We start from the raw sequence: 25,341 nt of genomic DNA, 5'->3' as shown, positions 1-25,341 counted from the left end.
CATCCTTGGCGGGGTCAGAGAGTCTAGGAGTGTTTGGAGACGCCCTACCTCACTGTCTAATCTCTGACCCTCAACCCCTGGCCTCTGACTCCAGATCAGCTCCCTGGTCTCCCTCAGCACAGAAGGCGCTCCATAAATGTCAGTGAATGAACGTATGATGTCCTAGGTTGGCTATGAGCAAAAAGGATAAAATAAATTTTATTCCTATCATAATACATACAGGGGTTGACATCAGCATGGGTTCGGAGTAAGGTGGACCTGTGTTTGAATTCTCACCTCTGTCTGTCACTTCCTGGTTTATGACTTTGGGCCATTTTCATAACCTCTCAAAGCCTCAGTTTCTTCATCTGTATAAGGGGATGGTAATGAGAATAATAGTACTTACCTTATAGGGTTGTTCTTAGGATCCAGTGTCAAGTGCTCAGCCCCGGCACACAGGAGGTGCCCAATAGGTGGGGGCTGTCCTTAGTACTGTTACCGGACTTGTGCCAGCACAGTCATACACTGAGTCAGGAGACCCAGGTCCTAGGCCCAGCTCTGCCACTGGCTCCGTGAGACTGTGGGCAGGTCCCTACCCCTCTGGCACCCGGTTTCCTTCTCTGTAAAATGAGGGCTCTCCAAGGTGCCTTCTCAGTCTGATTTGGGGGGCAGCCTGGGTCCCATGGGCATGGCAGGTGGAGAGGCCCCTAGGAAACAGCTCTGCCCCAGTCTACACTCTCGGCAGGGAGGGGGTGGTGTATTCCCACGACAGGGGAGGAAGGCAGGCATCACTGGGAGTCCCGCCCGGAGCTTCACCTGACACCTGCCTCGTGCCCACACAGACGTCTCAGAAGCAGCGCCCCCTAGAGACGCCCCCAACACCGTCCCTAAGGCAGGGTGCAGTCCTGGAGCCACGCCACGTGGGCTCTAAGTCTCAGGGGACACGGGATGGTGCAGTGGGCTCAGGCGAAGCAAGATCCGGGTTTGGAGTCCAGCTTGTGCCCCGAGGCCCATCCCTTCACCTCTCTGAACCTCAGTTTCCTCAGCCAAAGTGAGGAGAATAACAACGGCAAAGCGAGTCCTGCCGGCCCTGAGGGTTCTGGCGCACATCGGAGGCAACCCAGATGTGAAAGCCCTTTGTGAATCGCTGCCATGGGCTGTAATCATCATAATTATTATCTATAAAATGAGGGGGTTGGACCAGCTGATCTCCATGGGCTCCTCTCCAGATCTGATGCTGAGGATTTCATGAGCTGGGAGTTCATGCAGCCAGAGGGGGCCAGGAGAATCCAGGGGGGTCTGTGGGATTGTACGTCCCTGGGAACCTCTGCAAACAAATCTCCCCATTCTCTCCTCTTCCCCCAACTCAGTCCGGGGTGCTGAGCCCCACAGACTGACTGACGGGCCATGGGGAAAGGAAAAGGGAGGGAGGGGGAGCTGGGAGGTTCAGGGCCAGGTCCTGCAGGTGTGAGGTAGCCCTAGGGTTTGAGCCCCAGCCCCACCCCTGCCCAGAACTAGGCCCCCCTCCCCCTCCCCATCTCATTCTGCATGCAGTACACCAAAGTGGTTAAAAATGGAGTCAGACAGCCCTTAATTCAAATCTCAGCTCCAGCCACACACCAGCTGGGTGACCTTGGGCAGACTGCTTACCCTCTCTGAGCCTCAGTGGGCCTAATGACAGTTGTTCTGAGGATTAAATAAGACAGATCCATGAAAAGTGCTTAGCGCAGGGCCCAGCATACTGTAAGTACTCAATTAATGCCCCCCACCTGCACCCCATCACTCAGCCTCCATTCTGCTTCTCCCCTGCCAGGAACGCTCCTGCATTGCTAAGCCAGCCAGCCAGCTCCCACCCTGGCTAACACAGGGCAGACCCCAGTGGTGCAGCTGGGAGCAAGGGCAGGGGACAGGTCCCAGGTTTCTCTGCCCCTCAGAGGACCACGGAGGGCCACACCTCTCCAGCTAGGGCGGTCTGGGGCCCTGCCCGGTGACTGGGACAGGTGAAGGCTTTGTCCCAGGGGCTCTGTGCAGTCCTGTTTCCGGAGGCTTGAAGCCCTGGGAGAGGGACCGTAAGGGCACGCCTATACACCTGGAAAAGCTCCCACATCTCAGGCGGAGGCAGGTGGTAAATAGGGCCAGGCTGGAGCCCACCTACCCAGAGCCTCAGCTCCATGGCCTCTCTCTGGACCCTCAAGGTCGGGACGTGGCACCAGGGTGGGAGGCGTGCCTGCCATCAGCCTCGTTCTGGCAATCCCTCACAGGTTAATGAGGGGTCTCACTTTTGAAACGGAGGAATTGGGGCTGCCCCAACAGTTCTGGCCCTGAGCTTGCAAGCAGAGAGAAATTCCCAAGGTCACCCTCCACCCACCCCCAAAAGTCCCAACTCAGAGGAGTGGGGTCTTGGAAAGGGCTGTCCTCTGAGCTGGGATGGGGGTGTCTTTCTCTTGCAGACTTGGGGTGGAGAACTCAGGAGCAGAGCAGAGGGCTGGACCCACATGCCTCACCTGTCCACTCCCCCAACAGCCTGGCTGTGGCAGCCATGTAGCTCCTGTGGCCTTGAAGGTCACGGCCTCTCTGGCCACTCAGGAGCCTGTTTTCACCCACTGTCCCCCGCAAATTGCAGCAGCCCCAGATTCTCAAGGGAGCCTGGGGAACGTGTAGTTGCAAGAAACAGCACAATTCCCCCAGAGATATGACACACCTGAGGATCATACAGCACGGTCACCAGCTCCACCTCACTGGAGCCACATTGCAAAGGCAGAAACTGCACCCACCCATTGCACAGATGGAAAGGGAGGCTCAAAGGGGCTGGCGACTTGCCCAAGATCACACAGCTATTGGGATGAGGGCAAAGGGGGACATGGGTCTCCTGATTTCCAGCACAGATGGTCGCCCCCTCCTTTCCTGACTGCTTGGTGCCTTGGCCCTCTTTCCTGTCCCTGGGATGGAAGATGCTGGAGCTCTCTCTTTTGCATACAGAGGGAAAATGAGACCCAGGGAAACGGGCAATGGAGCCATACTTACACAGCAGGAGCAGGGCAGAGAACCGGGCCAGGCTAATTCCTACCCAAGGCCTGCCCACAGAAGACTCAGCCACTCTCTCCAATGGTTTTCCCATTGGCTTGCAGGGAAAATTCCTCAGCCTGGCATTCAAGGTCCTTAATAAACTGGCTCCAACTCACCCCTACACACACCTTCCAGTGAAGCCAAACCAGTGTCCTGATTGCCACCTTTCATGCTGTAGTGGTCAGGCCACCAGAAATATCTTCACTCCTCCTTCCACTCGTAGTGACTCCACTCATAGCCACCATGACCATTTATTGACCACCTACTATGTGCCAGGCACTGACTCCCCAAGGGGGAAAGCTACCCATCTCATGTGACAAGAGTAATGCCAACTGCCTTGGAAATGTGAGGTTATGGAAACAATTCCCACTGCCCCTAAAACACTGAATAAAAGGCTTATTTTTTCTTGCTGTCATAAAATATTTGAAGTTTCTTTTTTCAGATTTTTCTCCATATTTTTCTGGTGTTTGTTTTTTCTTCTGTGCATTCATATCTCTGAGTGCAGCTCTATTTTTTTCAAAGCAGCTCCCAGCCACCATGTCTGATCTGCACAAAAAACACTCTCAGGTAGGCAGGCAAACAAGGGCTTATCATCCCTGTTCTATGGAGAAGGAAATGAGGCACAGAGGGAGTGAGTGACTTATCCAAAGTCACACAGCAGAAACTGGATTCCTGACAACTCCCAGCCCATCTCCTCTGAGTCCCCAACAAATGGCCACAATGAGCTGGAAACTGCCCTGGGTATTTGCCTACATTAATCTTAACCCTCAAAACAACCCCATCAGGTACATAGAGTGGGCGATCCCCACTTTACAGATAAAGAAACAGAGGCTCAGAGAGATGGAGTAATGGGTCCCAAGTTGTGCAGTTAGTCAGTGGCAAAGTCGGATTTTTAACTCAGGCTTTCTTCCAAAAGGGGAACCCAGGGAGGGTGGCCCCACGCTGGTAGAGGCATTTACTAGAGGAGTGGGCGGGTCATTTGACCTCTTTGAGCCTTACCTCCTCATCTGAGACATGGCCACAGTAGCACCACACCGGGCTGTGGCAGGGACCGAAGGATGCCACACCCAGCTCATGTCTGTTTCACCTGTGTCTATTACTGTCCCTGGGACACACTACACACTCGATAAATGCTTCCTGAGTGTGCCGACGAGGGCCCTACCATTGTGCCAGCACACAGCGGGGGCACCACAGAGTTGACTCCTTTCTTCCAGTGGGGAAGGCTGGTATCCCAGCGGAACCTCCCTGTTTTGGGGTGTCTCCCCACCAGCACCCCTCTGCTTCTTCTTCCTTCCTCTCTGAGTCACTGCCTGCAAGTACCAGTCTGCAGCCCTAAAAATAGAGCACATATGGGGGCATAAAAATACTCACAGATGTAAACTACAGCAGCAGGCCCCCCGCCCTCAGGTCCCCCTCTGTTGACCCCAGGGTGGTCGCCCCAGGAAATCCCTGGACTGGCAACCCCTGCTTGGCCTAGTGTGGACCCAGAGTTTTCAATCTACCGGAAGTCCTTAGCCAGGGGCCCCCTCTTGCCCCACGCTGCCCAGCAGAGCCAAACTTCCTTTCCTCATTGGCACAGAGCTGCCACCTCACACCTCACACTCCCTAGCCAGGCCAAGCTGCCTCCCAGAGCTGGAGATGGGCCCAGAGAGGGGAGATGACTTCCCCGGGCCACACGGCCAGCAAGAGGCAGGGCCAGGCCTGGATTCAGAACTAGCGCCCTGGCAAGCCCAGGGTGAGCATCCGAGTGAGAACGGCAAAGCCCGGAGCCCCTCGCTGCCCTCCACCTACCACGTCTGCCCTGCAGAAGACATCTGAGCCCCCAGAAGCACCTCTCAGCAGCTGCCTCCCAGCGATGCCAGGCTCTCAGAGGCAGAGCCAGGGTGCCAGGGCCCAGGCAGGCAGAGGTTCTGCCGAGGGAGGAGGTGGGTAGAGGAGAACTCCGAGGTTTCCCCTCCCTGCACACCAGCTGGCCCCCAGCCTCGCTGGGAGGGCAAACCAGAAACCAGGACTTGGCAAGGTCTCCCGGAAAAGTGGCAAATGAAAGGGAACCCCCGGGCTGCTTGGAGCCTGGGCTTGGGGGTGTCCTGTTTTGGGAGGGGCCTGAGGAATAGCACCTCCAGGGGCAGCAAAGGGGCAGCCGAGGGAGACGCTTCTCTGGCCACCTGGCAGGTATATGTCTGGGGGGAAGGTGGGCAGGAGAGGAAGGCCCACTGATGGGTAACCACAGGTAGTTTCCCAGGATTCTCAGGGTCAGCCAACCTGGGTTCATGTGAACCAAAAAAGAGGGAAGAAGGTGAGGGTGAGGCTTTGCTGGGAGCGGCCAGAGGGGCCTCTGCCACCCCCTGCTGGGGTGGTGCTGAGTTCGTGTCCCCCGCACAGGAAGCTGATGTAATGCATGCGTGTGTGCACCCATAGCGGCCTGGGTGTGGGTGGGTGCATGGGCCTATCTGCCAGGTTCACTTCCAAGGGTGCGGGGCTTCCTTGTGCTCCTTCCTGGGTGTGCGTCATGTGCGTGCCCTGGAGGAGGTAATGGAGGCCGTTATCAGCCCCATGAGGGCTTTGGAGGCGCCTCTTCTTCCTGCCAACACCCTCCTCCACTGTGTGCACACAGCGTCTGGGTGGCAGGTCTCTCCGCTTGCGGTATTGGTCAGAGTTAGAGGCGGGGGTCTTGGCCTGAGTGTGCGGTGCGTTCCTGTGTCTGGCTCCCGGGGTGTCTGTGAATCGGAGCGTGTTTGCCTCTGTGTCTGGCTGTGCACGGGTCTTGGTTGTTTGTGCAGCCGTGTGGCTGCTCAGCGGTGTCTGACGGCCAGGACAAAGGCCTCCACAGACAGACAGGTGGCGTGGAAGGCAGACCTGCCCCAGGAGTCCTCAAAGGGCCTCTCGGCTCCGGAACAGGACAGCCGGCAGGGGTGGGGCCTGGTGAGAGGGAGGTGGAGCGGGGCCTCAGGGTTCCCTTACCCCAGGCTTGTGCTGACCCAGCTGGGGGCCTGAGGCCAGAGCAGCAGAGACGACCGAGCCAAAAAGGAGACCGCCTGCATTTCAAGAGGCCGAAGGAAGAATCCTTCTTGTCTCACAGGGGCGGAGGGTGGATAGAGAGGGGTCTCTGGAGACCCCTGCCAGGCAGGCACCCGGGGCAGAGAGGAGAGCAGAGGGCTTTGCCCAAGGAAGGCTGGGAGCTGGGAAGGTCCCAGGGAGGGAAGACACACCATCATGGCCGTGGGCAGAGGCAGCAAAGCAAGCACGGGGCTCTGGGAAGGGAGAAGGTCTGAGCTCTGGACCCTGAAGAGAGGTAAAGTCCTACTCAACCTGACCCAGCTTCCCACCTCCATCCCAGAGGCACCCTCCCCCCTCCCCCCCCCGGCACCCCAGGCCGCACAGGAGAGCAGGTCACCTGTGAACCACTCTACCTTGTCACTGACCCTGTCTCCACCCCACCACTGTGGAGATCCGTCTGGACCAGGAGCCAGAGAACTGATTCTAGGCCAGCCAAAGGTGACTCTGTGACCTTGGAAAGTTCAGTCAGCCTCTATGAGCCTCAGTTTCCTCATCTGTGCAATGGATACTCCAGTTCGCCTCCCTGAAACATTGCTGTGGATAAGGAAGGCTCTCTGCCACTTGAGGATTAATCGTGACCCTGGAATCCTTTCCAAGGCCATTAAGGTACCCCTCTGCTTCCCCAGACCCTCCAGCTGCCAGGGGGTCTCAGAGAGACGCAGGTCCCGGATAGAGGAATGGGGGCCATCTTGGGGCCAGCTGGGCATGACTGCCACCTGCCCCACTCAGCCGCTGCCCTCTCCCTGTCCAGGGGCCCCTTTGGCTGATTCCCCTCTCGTTAGCTAGGAAACTCAGGGCCACCCATCCCCTTGCCCTGGCCCAGCTTCTTCCTCCAGACACCCTCAGGAAAGAGGGACCACCACCCTCTAGCAGGCAGGGTGGACTAGGAACCTGGGGAGGAAAGGCTGCCTCCTTCCCTCATCTCCCCTCTGCGCGTCTCTCCTGCTCTGTCCTGACCCAGCTCCTCCCAGTCTCCCTCCTGCTGGCCTCTGACTTTGGAGAGGAAGGGGGATGAAGCACGGGGACAGATGCCAATGTGCTATGTGTGAAGGGAGGGGTGTCCTTCTTGATTCCACCCCCAGGCCTGTGGTAGGACCCCGACAAAAACTAGGGGTCACGCACAGGTCGGGGTCTAACCACCATGGAGGGAGGGAGCTCACGTCCTGAGCTGGTGTCTGTGTGTGTGCGTGCATGTGTGAACACAAGGGATCTTCCCGAAGCCCAGGCGCCCCACGGCTGGCACCAAAGCGTCTGCGGGTCGCAGGGACCGCCCTGTGGATTCCCACCGAGTCCTCAGATCCTGCGGAGCCGTGGGGGGGGGGGGGCAACGAGGGGGCGTCCGACTGCGTGACGCGGGGGTGCCCTGTTCCGCGGCGGGTCGGGGACGAGGCTGGGGGGGATGCGCGCTGTCCCTGGGGAAGCAAGGACATCACTGCCCCCTCGGTTCAGGGTCGCTGGACCCCCACTTCCTTCCTCTGAGGACCGCAGTGCCTCCTCCTGGTGGGTGTCGGGGCCGGGCCCCTCCCCAGAAATCGAGAGAACGCGCCCGTTTCTTCGCGCCCCCTCCTCAGGGTGAGTCCAACACGGAACCCCCACCCACGCAGGGGGGTGGGACCCGAGCCCACCCCCCCCTCCCGAGCCTCGGCCTCGGCCCACCCCGGAGGCAGGGGTCTGAGCCGCCCCCCCATCCCCCGCCCGCAGCGCGGCCAAAGCCAGCCTGCGCCCCCAGCCCCCGGGTCCCCGCCCGTTGCCCGCACCCTCCTGCCCGGCCCGCCCGCGCTGGGTCTTGGCTGCCGGCCGAGGGGAGCCCGGGCCACCTCCGTCCCTTCCCCTCCCAGGGCCGCCGCCCGGGCGGGGCGGACTCACCCGCGGGCCTGGGCCGGGGCTTCCTGGGCTCGGCGCTCCGGAGCCCGCGGCAGCCGCTGCAGCTCTGGTCGGACGCGGCTCGGCGTTCGCCGCCGCCGCCGCAGTTCGGGGGGGGTGGGGGGCGGCGTCACGTGACCGCGGAGCCTCCTTCCCGGCGCGCTCCCCCTTCACTGCGGAGCCAGAGCTGGAGCCGCGGGCTCGGCGGAGGCCCCCACTCGGCCGCCTGCCACAGCAGGTCCCGGAGGCGGGCGCTCTGCGCCCCATTTTACAGGTCGGGTAACTGAGAACCGGAGAGGGCAAGGACCGGCTCAAGGTTACACGGCTAAACTGGCAGGGCCGGGCGAGGACCCAGCGGTCCAGCCGACTGTCCCTGCTCCAAGGGGAGAGGGGCAACTTCTACGACAAGTGGGGTCGACGGGAAAGTGGGGGACACGCCCTAGGCCCGCGAGTCTGCAGGGGCGGGGAGGAAGGAAAAGGCGGCCAGGTTTAGCTGGGTGAGGAAGCTGTACCCCCGCAGCACGTCCTCCGCGCCCGGGCGCTTCGCGTGCCTCCTGGCAGCGGCCGCGCGCTGGCCCCCCAGCCGGTTAGCGGCTCTCCGACATCCTCCGGGGACTAGGTAGCTCTCTTCTTACTCCCAACCTAACCGGGGAACGGGGGTGGCGAACCTCAGGCCACGCGCTCGAAAGGAGAAGTAGAGGGAAGGCTGCAGGAGAAAGGTGGGGTGAGGGCATGAGTGAAAACCCAGGCACGAAGGGGCCTCAGACATCACCTTAACCTGACCTCTGAGGCCCAGAGAGGGGAAGAGACTTGCCCAAGGTCACAATCAAGTGAGCAGCAGCAATGCCATGGACCCTTGAGCGGCTCCTGGGCTCCTCTCCCCACTGGACTCCCCTCCAAGGAGCAACCACCCTAGATGAACAGAGAAAACAGGCAGTGTGCCTGCAAGGCCGGAGCTGTCGGGGACCATGGGTGAGGCTGTGGTTGGTAGGCCCACGTCACACAGAACGCTGATTTTAGACGCCATCTTTACACCTCTGGTTCTCACGCCCTCGCTCTAATAACTGGAGAAACTGAGGTCGCAAAAGGGGTAGAGAAAAACCTCCATCTCATCTACCCTCCAAGGTCAGCGAGTCCAGGAGGCCCACTTCACAGGCAAGATTTAGGGAAGATTCAAGTCTTGTATTCATTTACTCACCGTATTTGTTGAGCGCCTGCTGTGTGCTTAACAAGGGACCGTCACTTCCACGGTCCCCATTCCCCCCTCCATCTTCCCAGCCATGGGGATTCATTTCATTAAGGAAAAGACCTGGGGCCTTCAACAATGCTTCTATCAGCCTCTGGACAATCGGAGCCTTTCAAGCCTGAGTTTTCAGTCCCACAGGGGTTGGGACCAGGGCCATGTTTCCCTGCCAAGGCTCTCACCTCAACCAACAGAGATTAGATTTAAGGGGGAGTAGCAGGCCATTCCTCACCCTCATCCCACCGCCTGAAAATGTGAAAAGGCAGAGGGGATGTAGGGATGGGGCATGCATTCTTTCCCGTCCTTCTGTGTCTCGTCCGCAGGCACCCCCCAGCCATGGATGGAAAAGAGTTCCCAGCCCAGGGCTTCTCAAACTTCTAAGAGCACAGGAGTGGCCTGATCCAGATTCAGTGGGTCTGGGGCCTGGGCTTCTGCATTTCTAAGAAAGCTTCACAGCATTGCCGGTGCTCTGGGGCCACAGATAACACTTTGAATAGTGCTGGCAGAACAAGGCCTTCAGGAAAGAAGAAACAAAACTGCAGGGGCTCCGAGAGCAGCACCTGCTCACTCTGGGCCCCCCACCCCCACCCCGGGGGGCGTCTGGTTTCCTGCCTAAGCAGCAGGCCTGAGCCTGGATCCTTCTCAGGATGCGCCAGGGCTTTATAGTTTGGTTCAAAGCTGTAGTTACGAGGGACGAAGTTCAATGAGACCGGTCAAGGTACTTCCGGGGATGGCGCAGAAGGGATTTCACAGTGCAGCAATTGCCCCAGACTGGTGTGTTGTACAGGACACTGGTCCTGAGAGATGCTTGGTGAAGTAAAACTGTATTTGGGAAACACTGGTTGAAAACCCAAAGCCCTTCCAGGGCAGCACGCACTGGGCTAATCTGCCTACAGCAAGGCTGGGCTCACACATCTCAGGAAGGGCACACCAACTCCAGGGTTCTCTGAAGCACGACATCTCCTCCCATCCTCTTGTCTTTTTTGTGAACTGGGCTAGATGGATCCTTGAATTCAGTTCCCATCAAAATTCCGGTGCCTCTTCAGCTTCTCCAACTACTCGCCCAAAAAGCCCTCTTCCCCTCCATGCTGTGAGACAGAGACCATGGGCTTCCAACTCTGGCCAGGAAAGCACTGCTGGTGGTACCATTCCAGACTGGACTCCAGAGTGAAGCCAAAGTGCCTCACATGAGCCGCAGCAAGGGGCCTGATGGAGGCAGAGGAGGTGCGGAAACAAACTAAGTGAGGAGTTGCAGCTGTGATCTTTCGTGGTCTGGACCAGCAAACTCCAAGGTCTCCAAGGGCCTGTGGTCCTATGGGCACCGAGGGACTGAATGTACCCAATCCTGGCTGAATAGGTCAAGAAACGAAGGCACTTCTGTGCCAGGCCTCTATTTCTTCTTTATTAACCAAGGAGCTCTTCAATTACAGCACTTTCCTCTTTACAGAAAACCTCAGTACAAGAGGCTTATAATCTCTCCTGTGTCCTGGGGGGCAGCATGCTGAGACTCTCAGGGGCCCTGGGGAGAAGGCAGCCAGCACGTGCCGTAGGGCTGGGCACAGAGCCTGGCATGGAGCCTGGGTATTAAAGGGAAGATTGAATGAAGGCCCTGGAGCTTCGCTTTCCCTGCCCTATTTCAATCCAAACCACTCAAGACTGACCACTCAAGCATGGCTGCCTCTGGGCACAAGCCTTCTCTTTTCCAAACACTTAATACATTGCGACCCAGCAACCACCCCTGCCCTCCCTCCCCACTGCTGAAAAATGAAAGCTGGCTTCAAAAAATCTGACATCTAAGAAGGCTGGAGAGTGAAAACGTGGGTGGCACAGCTGTAAACTTGGAATAATGCACGAGGGAGTCCGAAACTGGGAATGGAAATTACTCTCTGCCACCCTTCCCTGCCTGGCCAGATCGGAAAGACAGGGATGGGAACTGCCCAGTGGGAAAGGCAGAGGGAGAAAACCCCAAAGTGGTGCGTCCCCAAGGTGTGTTGTCCGCAGAACACTGAGCCAGGTCTAGGAGGGGCTGGTGAAGAGGAGGGTGGGCTGCAGGGATGGCTGGGAAGAAAGTTCCGCTCCAGTGAGAACAAGACCGATGAGGACTGAGAGTCAGTCAGCTCCAGGGCACATCCGTCAAGAAAGGTTCTGAGGACTCAGTGTCTCGGTGGGCTGCCATGCTGATGCCGGACACACAGCAGAGAGGATGCCACCCTGGGGGGACCCACTCTTGGATCACAACTGTGAACACAGCTAGGAAATCCCCATTTTGAGGACAAAGGAGACAAGCCTAAAGGTGGGGACAGCACTGGTCACACCAAAGTAATAGGAAACTCTCTCCCAGGAATCTTGCTGTTGCTGGACAAGAGCTTCCAGGGGGTCCTGAAGTGTTCATCCGGTTTTTCCTTGCTGAGAACATATGTGACACACTGCAGGACATAGGATGAATAAGATGGCCAGAGACCCTGCCCTCAGGGAGCTAGACCAGTCCAGCACTAATTAGGTTGATTCATTTTCTGGGATTTGGAGTGGTTTTAAATGCAGACGTAAGAGGCTTCCCAGGTGGCGCAGTGGTTAAGAATCTGCCTGCCAATGCAGGGGACATGGGTTCGAGCCCTGGCCTGGGAAGATCCCACATGCCGCGGAGCAACTAAGCCCGCACACCACAACTACTGAAGACCGCGCACCTAGATCCCGTGCTCCACAACAGAAGCCACCGCAGCGAGAAGCCTGCGGACGGCAACGAAGAGTAGCCCCTGCTCACCACAACCAGAGAAAGCCCGCGTGCAGCAACAAAGACCCAACGCAGCCAAAAATAAAAATAAAAAATAAATTAAAAAAAAATAAAATAAATGCAGACATAAGATCCAGCACAGCCCTAACTCTGGCTCCCAGTTAAGACAAAAATAAGTGATTCACTCTAGTTCCAGAATTCTAGACAGTCTAGCACGACTTGAAGCCTCCTTCACCCAGAGCCAGTGCACGCTACAGATGGGAGAGGAGATGCAGCAGAAACTCCAAACATAAACCAATCAAAGAAATGACTCACATATAAAACAAGAGTCCTTAGAGGTGGTCCAGTTGGGCAATTTCCCAAACGCACTCCCTGGACTTTGAGGTAGTGGTTGGCGGTAGGGGTGAAGAGATGAGGCCCCACTGCCTCCTTCCACCTAATTCCTGCTTGACAGTTTCTACACCCAACTTCCTTTTAGAGCGAACACTGAGGCACAAAGGGGAACACACTTATCCAGGACCATAAAAAGAGTTGGTAGCAGTTTAGTGTTCTCTCGGTTATGCCAGAGAATGGGGGGAGGGGAGACCAAGATCCAAGCTTGCAGAGGCCCATGTGCCAGCCGGCAACGTTTCAACCCAGGCAGCCGCTGCCCAGGCCTTCCTTGGGGTGTGTCCCCCACTTCCTGTGGCCCAGGGCCTGCCTCGCCTGGCAGCACTAACGCAGATCTGGAATTCATGCTGCCATTCCAGCTGCTGTTACGAGGCTGGTTCCCTCCCTGACCAAGAGCAATTTCACTTCAAAGGCCCTGGCCTTCGCAGTCCCAGCCAAATCCTTGAAAGCACGTCTTTTTGTTTTTTCCCCTTTAAACATGTTGGGGGAGAACAGATGATGCCCTCTGTTTGAGACCAATACAGTAATTATGTTGGACAAGCTCTCAGAACTGACTTCAGGGGGAATTCAGACAGTCTCATGAATGGCAAAGTGTGAACACACGGCACGAGAAGAGCCACCGCGTCACTGGTGCCCGTGGACGGAGCCCGTTTGGCAGCAGGATACATGTCTTTGGGAAACGTGGTCTTGCCTCCGCTGGGGGAGACACAGCCAGGGCTTAGTCCAGTAAAGAGTTGGTGCAGGTCCCAATTCTAAAGGCAGAACAATGTCACCTAGAAAAGGCCAGACAGGGCTTCCCTGGTGGTGCAGTGGTTAAGACTCCGTCTGCCAATGTAGGGGACATGGGCTCGGGCCCTGGTCCGGGAAGATCCCACATGCCGCGGAGCAGCTAAGCCCGTGTGCCACAATTACCGAGCCTGCGCTCTGGAGCCCGCGAGCCACAACTACTGAAGCCTAGAGCCCGTGCTCCGCAACAAGAGAAGCCACCGCAATAAGAAGCCCGCGCACTGCAACGAAGAGTGGCCCCCGCTCGTCGCAACTAGAGAAAGCCCACGTGCAGCAATGAAGACCCAACACGGCCAAAAATAATCAATAAAGAAATAAATAATAATAATAATTAAAAAGGCCAGACAACTCCTGGCAAGTTACAAAGATGACTTGATTCACAAGACCAATTCTGCAACCTCTTCCCAAAACCTAATGAGGCTCAGCAAAGATACCTCTTACCATATGAACAAATGTCACTAACTTGTCAGAAACACATGCATTTTTTAAAAGTGCTGAATGTGATATGGTTGGCAGTACACTGCAATCATGTGATAAAGAGGGTCCTGTGGCTTATCTGCTGGGGAAGTTCCCGGAAGCACAAGAAATACCTGTTCCATGTACCCTACTCTTGAAAAACATTATTCACTAAATCTCAAGAAGTAAACAAAGAATATAAAACACGATTCTCAGATCAGAGAGCAGCCTGAAGCACTGGCCGCAGTCTTCTGCTTTGCCCGGTGCCTGCACAGCCCGGCCTCTGAGGCTCACGGCACCTGTTCCTGATGTTCTTGGCAATGACAATCAAAACATTGGAAGCTGCCCCTCTGGGGCAGAACCTGCCTATCACAAAGACATAAATCTTCAATATGCATTCCAAACGCGTTCCAAATTCCTTTCAACATGACCCTGCAAATAAACACAGAATCAAGGCACCTTACTGTTTGGCCATTAGCTTCACTTTCCTTATGGGCCAAGAGGAAATACTTATATAACAGAATAATCAAACACACCTGTCCAGCCATCATTTTAACTCCAACGGCTTCCAGCATAACATATGTCCTAAAGTTCTCAGGGAGGGGGTTCCAGGCAGCTTGGCTATGCAGTTACAAGACCTCTTTTTGAAGACTTCTGGGAAAGATTCCACAGTGTTTCGTCACAAAGGCTGAAGCCTAATTACAAAGAATCACGAAGTATTTTACCCCAACAGCGTTTATTATTGCATGATCCTCAGTGTGGGAGGGTGAACAAAGCAGCAAATACTGCTCTGTTCGAAGAGCTAATTTGGAAACCAAGACAAAGCAAAGCTAAGCAACTTTGCTTAGTTAAAGGTAAATGGTGAGATTATCTGTAACACAGGTGACCCAACTTCTCAAACTAGCCCTTTCAACACTCGCCTACACAAGTATGTGCTATCTGAACAGCTAGCAGACTCCTCAGCCCAATTAACTCAAAAGCCAGATCTGAAAAAAACCCACAAATGTTTCGTATGTATGAGATGGAGGCGTTGTTTTCTACATCTCTCTACTACTTTTTTTTTTTTTGCGGGGGGGGCTATGTTGGGTCTTTGTTGCTGTGCGCGAGCTTCCTCTAGTTGCGGCAAGTGGGGACTACTCTTCATCGCGGTGCACAGGCTTCTCACTGCGGTGGCTTCTCTTGTTGCGGAGATCGGGCTCTAGGCGCATGGGCTTCAGTAGTTGTGGCGCACGGGCTTAGTTGCTCCGCGGCATGTGGGGTCTTCCCAGACCAGGGCTCGAACCCGTGTCCCCTGCCTTGGCAGGCGGACCCTTAACCACTGCACCAAGTCTCCCTACTAGACTTGGCTCTCAGGACTTGGCACAAAGCCGTTACTCAGTGAAGTATGTGAAACAAAGTGTTACCATTTTACCAATGTCTGTAATCTGTATTTTAATGAATAAAGGATTCCACTCATGTCGATAATCAAATCCCCAGCCAATATTGGTATCTATGCATTGCCTGGATTTTCGGGGTGGTAAATGGCTAGCTTTCAGAATCAGAAATACAGTTGTGACAAAACCCTGCACCTGGGGCGGGGATGCACGGGCCATAGGCAAAGGGGTAAGAATCTCCTTAAAATGAAAATGCTGGTTGTTCATGAGACTGAACTCTATTCACAGTCCCCTGTAACACTGAACAAGCTGAACATCCAAATGCCAGAGAGAAAGGATGTGACACTCCTGCGCGATTCTGTTAACAGGAAAGGCAGGCTTCGGTGCTCATTTCACCTTAGCAGTTTGTTCAGACAAGAGATAAATCACCCTTTGGGTATTTAAAACAGGTTACTCAACCCTAGCATTCACTTCAAGTATTAACCAGGGTCTGATCGAGAAGCCCATGACCACACAGACCAACCAAATGGACATTTAAAGTAATAAAAAACTTGCTCTGGATTATGATGCCACAGAAACAAACATACAGTTCTTTTAAATTGGGCAGAATGGTAACTGTAATTCTACACAATAAAGTTCATTAATACACAGATACTTATTGCCCCCAAGGAATGACGACATCCCAACGGCGACCTATGTTTGAGGTGATGGCAACAATTCGTAGCAGAATGGCATGTTGTACACATCAGATTGGGGGTGAGGAATGGACAGAAATACAACGGGGATGGGGGGCAGGGGTGACTTCAAGCTTCGTTTTACCTTCCACAGAAGACTGTCTTTAAAAAGCAAAAACAAAACCACATGCATAAGAAACCTGATGGGAAGAGTCTCTGCACCTTGGTGCGGTCAAAGTCAAGGAGACAATTGATCTCCATCTATTAATACAGACAAGGCAAGAATTGATTTTAGGTTACATGTTGTACCTGTTTTCCCTGTACAAAGTGGTGAGGGCCACTAAATACACGTATACATGACTGTGTAACTCTGCCGACTGACCGTGGGCGGGAGAGGGCCCAGCCCAAGGCTTCCCAACAGGGGCGGCTTGCACATACAGATTTAGTGGGTCTCAGGCCTGAAAACGTGCATTTCTTTTTTTTTTTTTTTGTAGTACACGGTGCCTCTCACTGTTGTGGCCTCTCCCGTTGCGGAACACAGGCTCTGGACGCGCAGGCTCAGCGGCCATGGCTCACGGGCCCAGCCGCTCCGCGGCATGTGGGATCTTCCCGGACCGGGACATGAACCCGTGTCCCCTGCATCGGCAGGCGGACTCTCAACCACTGCGCCACCAGGGAAGCCCAAAAACGTGCATTTCTAATACAGCTTCGCAGTGCTGCTGGTACTGTGGGGCCACAGACGTCACTCTGAGCAGTGCAGTGCTGGTAGCACACGTTTAAGTCATGGGGGCAGGAGACAGAACTGCTCGAGCATCACCTGCTCACACAGGGGCCACCCCGCTCCCACCACCTGTGCAGATCAATAAGGGAGCCAGTACTGGGTCATCAGCCTGAAAGACCTACCACAGGCTGTTATTTTGTATCACTGCATGAGGAAAAAAAAGACTCAAGTAACACATTTTAAAACTGTTATTAACAGCAAACTGGGGAAATACATCAGATTTCTGGGTGACTATTGACGTGCTTATGTCAATCCCCAGAAAGAAACTTCTCTGGACAAACAGCTTCTTTACAGGGAGGAGGAAGCAGCTGCATCACGTACTAAGTGAACTCGCACACAAGTCTTTACCCTTGGAAAGTAGCAGTTGCTTGGCATGTTATTATTTTATGTTCAGGTCCATTGGGGGGCGGGGGACTGCAGGTGTTGGGATCTAAAAATGAGGATTAGCTCACGACCTGGACCTCAAGTCCTTCCTTTCCCTTTGCTGACCTGAGGGTGGGGCCCACAGGTTCCTAGAATGGGTTGTGAGGGTCCTGTGTGCAGTGCACTCTCCCACACAGACTCATTAAACACCCCCTACCTCCCCAGGGGGTACAGACTGAAGACACTGCAAACACAGAGGGGTAACTCAGGTAAGAAGTTGTAATCTTACCAAAAAGCCATAATTATTCTGATAAAAAGATCTATTCAAAGGGGATGCTGCCAAGGTTACTGGTCCTCAAATGGAAGCCTGACACCCCCATCCGGTATTTCAGTTTAAATTTTCAGAAAAGGGAGGGGTTAAAAAAAAAAAAAGAAAGCCCAGCAAAACCCAGGGCTAAATAAAGTGTTAGCAAGAGAGACGCCTGAGTCAGCATCTCGGCCAAAAAGTTGTACATACGTACTCAGAGGAAACAGTGAAACAAACTCCAGTCTTAATTCCTTTGAAAATCCTCCGATATCCTAACGAATCCTGCTTTGGTCACGTGTTGCTAACCAACAATCCTGAGCTGATGACAGGGCACACTCCACGTGCACATTTTTTTTTCATTTTTGAACAATGTGATCTAAAAGATCCTTTCTGGGTGTTTCGGAAGAATGCTTTCAAAACAAGAGAAGTGAGATCCAAGAAATGGCGGGCTTGGAAGATGGGCAGAAGAAACTTTATATAAGAACCCGTGTTAGTTTCCAAATGTATTTCAGGCCATTTTACTCTTCAGATAAGGTGGTCAGACTTCTCAAAAGTGCAAGGTGTATTTGATTTCCCACTTTTTAATAACAGTAAAACTGGAGGATGCTATGACATGTAATACATTCGCCATCCTTTCTGAAATGCATGGAAATAAAAAGCCTTTGAAGACACCAGTGAGACACAATCCCTTGGCTCATTGCAGGAGACACGCAGGTGCACCCTCCTTTCCCAGCACCAAGTCAGAGACCAGCGGGCAGGATGTGAGGCAGGTGCACTGGAGCCGACACGGAGAGGAATCTACTCTGAAGACACTTTTCCACAATTACGGCAAGTTCTTCACTTTCATGCTTTATTGAAAGTACAATATGAATAAAGACAGGCACTGGTAAGCAGGTTACGTCTCTAAAGAATTACTTTTAGTTCCGAGCAGAATGTTGTCCCATCTACTGTGATACAAATCCTTTATGGACCAATGCATCTGGTATGAAACTCAAGCAAGGAAATATAACAGAACTTTTATTCCCTCCCGTGCCTATAAATCTCATATGTAAACATGATTTACTGATACTGCTACTAAACTTTTTCAGTCTTTACTTGCCCATTCCCCCCCCACCCCCCTTAAATATAAAATTTGAAACATTTCCTTCAAGTCTGATGGCCTTCAGTGCAATCTGCTTTATCTGACATAAGGCATTTGGGGACAGTCACTTTTGAATGGTTTTCTGCCTTGCGGAGGAGTCATGTAATGGTTTAATTCTTAAATCCACTTTTTCTGTAATGCCCTAACATGTCAAACTCCTCTTCCTTTCTGGTCATTTCTTAGCAGTCAGCAAATGTTCAAAAAGATTAATGTCCAAGAAGACCAGTACCTGGGAAAAGAAACACATGTGGAGGTACAGTTGTGAACTGCAAGGTAAGAGTTCATATATTCCATTTGCCAAGAACGCATCACCAACAGGAAATATCCAACTTAATAAATGAGCACAGAAGCCTTTTGACGTTGATGGGTAAGAAAAAGTATCAGCAGACTCCAGGTTTTCCGCTAAAGCACCTTCCTGTTGAGAGCCGTGCGGCTGTTAGTTGTCTTCACACAAGTTCATCACATCTTACTCATGCTTTCATTTGATGGCCATTTTGCATAAATAAATTTTTTGCTTTGTTTGTTTTGTTTTAACCACATCAGGAGTTTCTGTGTACTGGGAACGTGTAGACAAAAAGCCGCACTGAGAGGGAGGCTTTATTTAGGCCAGTAGCGTGGCTCACTTGTTCGCTTTAGCAAAGAAACCCCGGTATTCGATTCAACCTCATTCTTGGGCAAAGTTGCAACCTGTCACGGACCTCTGGACTAGGACACATAGAATCAAACTGGCAACAGTTAAATCTGTAAATGTCAAAGGTCTGGATTCGACTATGTGCACAACTATAGTGGCCAAGATGTAGTAGGAGGCACTGCCGTTTATCCATTTAAAGTAATAATCCAAAAAATGCCTAATTCTAAATAGATGGATGAAACCTTTTCACTGAACCTAATATAATTCAGCAGATTCTTCTCCTCTAATTCTTATCAGTTACATACGAACTGTTTTGCTCTAAGATGGGACTGACAGGAGGAATTTGAAAAGGTTAAGTATAAAAATCAAAATGCCACTAGCTAATTCCCCAACTGCCCCCCCCGAAATGAGAAAAAGCAGAATGGACATCTGGAAGTAGATACGTCTATCGCACAGGCCCTATTTGAGGCCTGAGGCCTGAGTGCTGATACAGATAATGAAGAAGCTTGAATAAAAAATGCATTTAACTAAAATTAATTTCAGTCATGAGACTCAGATTGAATTAAATTTTAAAATCAAATCATAGGCTTCACTTTAATAGAAAATTAGAGTATGACTCTGACATTCATGAACAAAACGTGACAAATGTAACTTACCTTTAAACCCTTCTTCTGGCATACACACTGGAAGGAAAAAAACAGAATTCCAAATTGAAAAGATTGTCACTACCGACAGTAATAAGTTCACTTCAATGCCTAAAGACGAAAAGTTTAAAATAACTTTTAATTACCTTATTCACCAATAAACATTACCTTTGAAATTATAGATAATAATCAAATGAAAATCTTTCTCTTTGTTTTTATTTTATCAAAGCAATACATATGAATCACTCAAAAGACAAATACTGGGAGAACAAGGGTTATAACTGGAGCCAACATTCTGCATGATGGGGGGAGGGGCTGGACAAAACCATGTGGCCATCGCCCTCTCTCCCCCTCCGCCTCCCATTCCCACACTCTAGAAGGAACCACTTTCAGCCCTTGCAGCCACTTCTGGTATTTAACCTCTGTATTTCTAAATAACATGCTTATATTGCTAATTCATAATTTTAGATACTATCTAATAATTTCACGGAAAGAAAAATTTAGTTCTTCTCCCACCTCTTACATACCACCTGCCCCTGGAACCCATCCTCCTGAAACAGTGACATTTTTTGCTAAGCTAATCTCCAATGTTTACATTAGTTTTTATTCCATAATACTGCTCACAGTTGAACTCCCTGGTGTACCTTGGTTATAGTTCCTGTCTGGTATGACTTTGTCTTTCTGGGGTTGGTAACTGCTGCATTATTTATGTGTTTCATTTTCTCTGTACTATCTCCAATTCAAGTGTAAACTCTGAAAGAGCTGTAAACCTCAAGACAGCCATCTATCACTTCCACTCTTCCCAGGGGACATCCTTTGCCAAAGCCTGCATCCCACTGCTCCAATCTGGATCGGGTGTGCTCAGCACCTGCTGCAGAGCTTCCGTCCTGGAATTTCCCCCTCACCAGCTTCTAGGGCATCTATTCCTATGCTGGATCCATGTTTTTGGGTTCCACTGTTGACTTTCTTTCTTTCTTTCTTTTTTTTTTTTGTGGTACGCGGGCCTTTCACTGCTGTGGCCTCTCCCGTTGCAGAGCACAGGCTCCGGACGCGCAGGCTCAGCGGCCATGGCTCACGCGCCCAGCCGCTCCGCGGCACGTGGAATCTTCCTGGACCGGGGCACGAACCCGCGTCCCCTGCATCGGCAGGCGGACTCTCAACCACTGCGCCACCAGGGAAGCCCTGTTGACTTCTTTCTTGATTTACTCTCTCATTTAACAGAGCACACCCTCCCAGAGTATCTCGGCAAACGGTGTGTGAGAGAAATTTGAGGTCTTACATTCAAAGAGCCATCAAGTGTGAAGTTAAAATAAAGTCTGTCTAGTTACAGAATTCTAGATTCAAACTCACTCTTCCTCAGAATCTTGTGGGCACTGGTCCATTAGTTTGTCTTCCTGACTCTTCATCCTGTGAATGTGGTTTTTCCTTCCATACCTCTAGATGCTTTTCGGGTCTTCTTATCCCTAGATTTATACTTTATTGTACCAGGCCCTTGGTGCACCCATTTTTTATTTTCATGAATTATTTTCTATTCTCTGAATGTTCCTTACACACAGACTATTTTGCTCTTTCTCTCGTATTGTTTATAGTTAATTGTTAAGCTTTCTTATTCTTCCTGTGTTGTCTATTTTCTCTGGGCTCCTTTTTTTTCTGTCTGTTGACTGACGTCTTTTGGTTTCATGCTCTTTGCTCAACTGTCTGGTGCTCTCTAGCTGTCCATTTCCACCTATTTAAGTGTGAGGTACTAAATAGATGCCTAAAAACTGTTCGGTGGGCAGTGGAGGGCTTAACCCAAGGGTACCTGGGAGATGAAACAGTTCTTAAAAATATATGTAGGCTGTTTCCTTGAACTGCCCGTTTCCCCAGAGGATCATCCCTTCCCTCGACTATGGGAGGTAAGGGATGGGCTGCCAGTATTTGAAGAAAGAGCTGATGGGTGATCTCCTTGTTTGGTAGGTAATGGGCCTCATTATCACCCTTCTAGGTTAATTTCTTCAAAGAGCTGAAACACAAACTCTACAGGTTGAGAAGAGGCAGTGACATGAGGGAAGGGCTGTGAGGATCTGCAAGGTAGTGAGCTAACTGCTTCTTATACAGCTTCCAACCGGCCTTTAGGTTTAGACCTCACTCTTACGTTCAAAGGCACCTAGGGCATCCAATTCCTCTGTACCTGTCTGAGGTTCTGCAATTTGAATTAGCTTTGCTTTTTGTTGACCTCTTTCACCTGCAGGCTTACATTCGTTTCCTATGGTAAATTAGTACTGTTTTTCTCCACTTTCTAAATTTTCATAGATATCATTCTTACTAAGATCTTTTCAGAGCAGTAATGTAAGATTCTACCTTAACATGTAGAAGCTCTGTTCAAGTTTAAAAGTAAAAGCACTGTCGACTGAAGCATCAGTAACTATAATCCCACCTTCCTTTAACAAGTTCCTCAACAAACCCCCAAAACAAGTTGGTCTTTACCTTGCATCACATCATCCATTGCAGCATAATCTGCAATTGGTTCATCAGCCTAGAAAACAAATGAAAACAATTCAAAACCACAAGGGAGTGGAAGCCAGTAGGAGGATAACGTCCCATCCACCTCACACGAAAGGCTGGTCCCGAGCCCACCAGTGTGTTGCTCCAAGACACAAATACAAACACTGTCCAGTGGAAAACAGGGTTCAAACCAGAGCTGGCAATGTCCAGGATTAACAAAGGATGCCTTCTCAATGGCGGGTCTAGACTCAGTACCCTGATAACCGCACAGACTGCACATTGGATGTGGCACTGTTTTCCTGCTCCTCAAATACCTTTAGATGCAGAAAGGTTCAGATACCCTGAGTTACTAAACACTGATCTAACTGATATGACTTAAGGTGCCAGTGATGACAGCATGAGTTGGCAGAAATCAAGTCCGAATGGTCCTCTAAAAATGCCAATTAGGTTAAAAATACATTTTCATCCCGCCTCAACATCAAGCAAAAAATGCCCACGTCCTTGTTAAGGCAGAAGCCAGCACTGAGTCTGAGCTTGCGGTGGGATTAGCTGCAAGGGCCAAGAGGACAATGTCCAATATGGACTCTAGCTGCCCATTTTAAGTACAAACGCTTTAATTACACAGGCTGTTTCTAGGATTTTACACGGCGTCCTTAGGATTCAGCAAACCAAAGAGGCTTTCAAAATAATTCCACAGAACCTACAGTTCCAAGAAAAGCAAACAGGAAGGGGGTAGGTAGCAGGATGAGGGGGGTGTGTGTGTGTGTAGGGGTAGATATGGGCCTGCATCATCATTTCCAGGGGGTAGGTAGCAGGATGAGGGTGTGTGTGTGTGTGTGTGTGTGTGTGTGTGTGTGTGTGTGTGTGTGTGTGTGTGTGTGTGTGTGTGTGTGTGTGTGTGTGTGTGTAGGGGTGTGTGTGTGTGTAGGGGTGTGTGTGTGTGTAGGGGTGTGTGTGTGTGTAGGGGTGTGTGTGTGTGTAGGGGTGTGTGTGTAGGGGTAGATATGGGTCTGCATGACCACTTCCAGGGCCTAACTTTATCTGACCAGAATTGAGGCTCTACGGTATGAAAAACATATTTCACAGTTCAAAACCTGAAAAATATTCCATCACATCATGCAGGGGGCATGCTTCCAGCCATAAAGAAACAAAAGAGGCAAAGGAAAGTGACAAAATCAGGCCCTGAGGGAAGGCAGGATTGGTCTAAAGAGGCTGGTTGAATGATTCTTCTTCTGTGACAAAGTCTCAGAAGCCCCTACTTTCTAAAACACACCTACCTCTCCTAAATCCATTCTCCCCAAAGCCAATTTCCATACCCTGGACAAGAATCCCATTAAGCCAACCAAAAGTATTTTGACTATTGTGGCCAAGACTTGTGTCTTATGTCCGTTTCTTGTACTTATGAGGAAAGGTGGAGATGCTTTAATAGTAGAAATATGGTTAAGTAATTCACTGATCCAAAAGTTAGGGAGGAGGTTAAATCTAGATTATTTTAAACAAGAATTATTAAAACCCCACAAGACCCAATGATGTTGTGACCTCCTCTAAGTCTCTCATGGCTCATCCAGAGATGGAGAATGTAGAGGCCAGCAAAACTCTCACAGCAGAAGCTTCTTCCCACACCCTGCCGAGAACCTGAGGTAACTGTAACCACCACTGCACGCAGTTTACACGAGAATCCCTCAGGTAAAGAGCTGTTACCTACCTTTAACAAAATGACAGATTCGGGAATGACGCCAAGGGTTCCGAGGGTGGCACAGTCATCACTTAAAATCTTTCCATCAATTGACAGATTCTGGTCAAAAGGAGCAACTGAAAATGCATGCATGATCTGTGCCAATATAAAGGAAACAAAGTTTGTGTAAAGCAAAACACTGAGACTTATACCCTATTTGAAGGAATAATGCATAGATTCTGAAGGCAAAATAAAAGACTTCAGAATACAAAAGACACAACAGTTTACAGTCAGCTCGCTTGCTAAATTCCTATTGAGACTCTAATCCCAATACATCTGAGTAGGAGGCCTGATAGAGAATCAGGAGACAATTATACCCACAGGACCTTGTCTTCTGCATCTTACCACCTCTCCACGGGCTGGGGTGCGGAGAAAACAAAGGAGCAGAAGGTGGGGCTGGGCTGACAGCTCCTCTGGTAATAAGGCTTGAGCAAGGCCGTCACTGTCACTCCTATCATGCCCAGGTTCCACATCGCTTTAATAACCAAGTCAATTCCAAATTCTTTCATAAGACCATCTCTAAATTAACCAGAAGGCTATCTGGACTCTTCTCGTTTTGATCCCCTTAGTGAGCAGCCGGACTACAAAATTCAGCCATTGCGCCTGTCACATATTCTTAGACCGAGTCTTGCCTCTAGGAACCAGAATATGAATTTCTTAAGGGTAGGGGCCATATACACCAGCCCAGTTCTAACCAAGTCTTAAAAGTTGAATACATTCAGAAAGACTGTTGTGCATAATACTTAAACATTGTTTTCAAATTCAGAAAAATTTTTATCACGTCCAGGGAGTAAATACCAGTGCGAAGTAAGGAGGAGTTGGGCTCAGAGAGGCACACATAGGTACCCTTCGATGATACACTCTAACTCTTCACTTGGGTGTATTCTAGAGTATTCATTTTATTATGCTGCATAACTGAGTGCCATGCTCCTTGAATATGTTCCATTACATGTATCTCACTACACCAATACCCACGTTACAGGGAACCATTCTACCGTTTTCTGCACTCTACTCCTCTACTCTTTGAAAAATCTGGCAAGACAAAACAAGCAGCCCTGAGCCAACTGTGTATATAACTGGGCCCAAGAGCTTTCCAGCTGGGAAGACTGTGACCAGAAAAGTGATTTTAATAATAGTACACAGGTAAATAACAACAGGGATAACAACACTGGCCTCCTCCCTAACTGTTAGGCCAGGTTCATAATTGGACTTCTCAAAAGGACATCAGGCTCTCAGAAGCAAGCAGAGACTGATTCAACAGGGATCTGTGGCTACAGTGCAGTGACATCATCAATGATCTGTGTATGAAGCAATGAGCCTATTTCTGGTACATGAGAAGTACTGACGGGACAGTTCTACCGAAGGCAGCCCAGCACACGGGCATCAGGCAGAGGCAACAGCCCCAGTCAGTAAATACGACCCATGAAGAAGAAAGCACAGTTACAGAGGAAGTGTCTGATACCAACTTAATGTGGGCAATGTCACAGCTGCATGACTGTAGGAATGCTAGTTCACACGCCTAAGTGGGATGCACAGGGTCTTTGCACCACCACACATTGGACCAACCGCAAATACCTCTAGACACGAGTTCCATCTCTGAGGGGTGGAGGCTCATACTTTATATTTTGAGTGCACAG

At 51.2% G+C, this 25,341-nt stretch overlaps 1 protein-coding gene across 3 annotated transcripts in view; it reads right to left on the bottom strand.

Moving 5' to 3' along the window:
• Nucleotides 1–17,903: 17,903 nt before the first annotated feature.
• The window catches only part of USP48 (ubiquitin specific peptidase 48), a gene marked incomplete at its 3' end in the record, with an annotated part of 66,895 nt that continues 59,457 nt past the window's right edge, over nt 17,904–25,341 (bottom strand). For 2 of the 3 annotated variants that reach the window (XM_082648600.1, XM_082648601.1), the window contains exons 24-27: nt 23,675–23,800; nt 21,952–22,000; nt 19,498–19,524; nt 17,904–18,439 (exon numbers count right to left, since the gene is read on the bottom strand). In XM_082648600.1, coding sequence (XP_082504726.1) covers nt 18,417–18,439; nt 19,498–19,524; nt 21,952–22,000; nt 23,675–23,800 — 225 coding nt within the window. Of the gene's footprint in view, nt 18,440–19,435; nt 19,525–21,951; nt 22,001–23,674; nt 23,801–25,341 lie in introns of those variants that run through there. The other variant, XM_082648599.1, reaches the window with a different exon arrangement.

Source organism: Grampus griseus (genome assembly GCF_964374135.1).
Source record: "Grampus griseus genome assembly, chromosome: 1".
Taxonomy (NCBI): Eukaryota; Metazoa; Chordata; class Mammalia; order Artiodactyla; family Delphinidae; genus Grampus; species Grampus griseus.
This window is presented reverse-complemented; position numbering and strand designations above follow the sequence as displayed.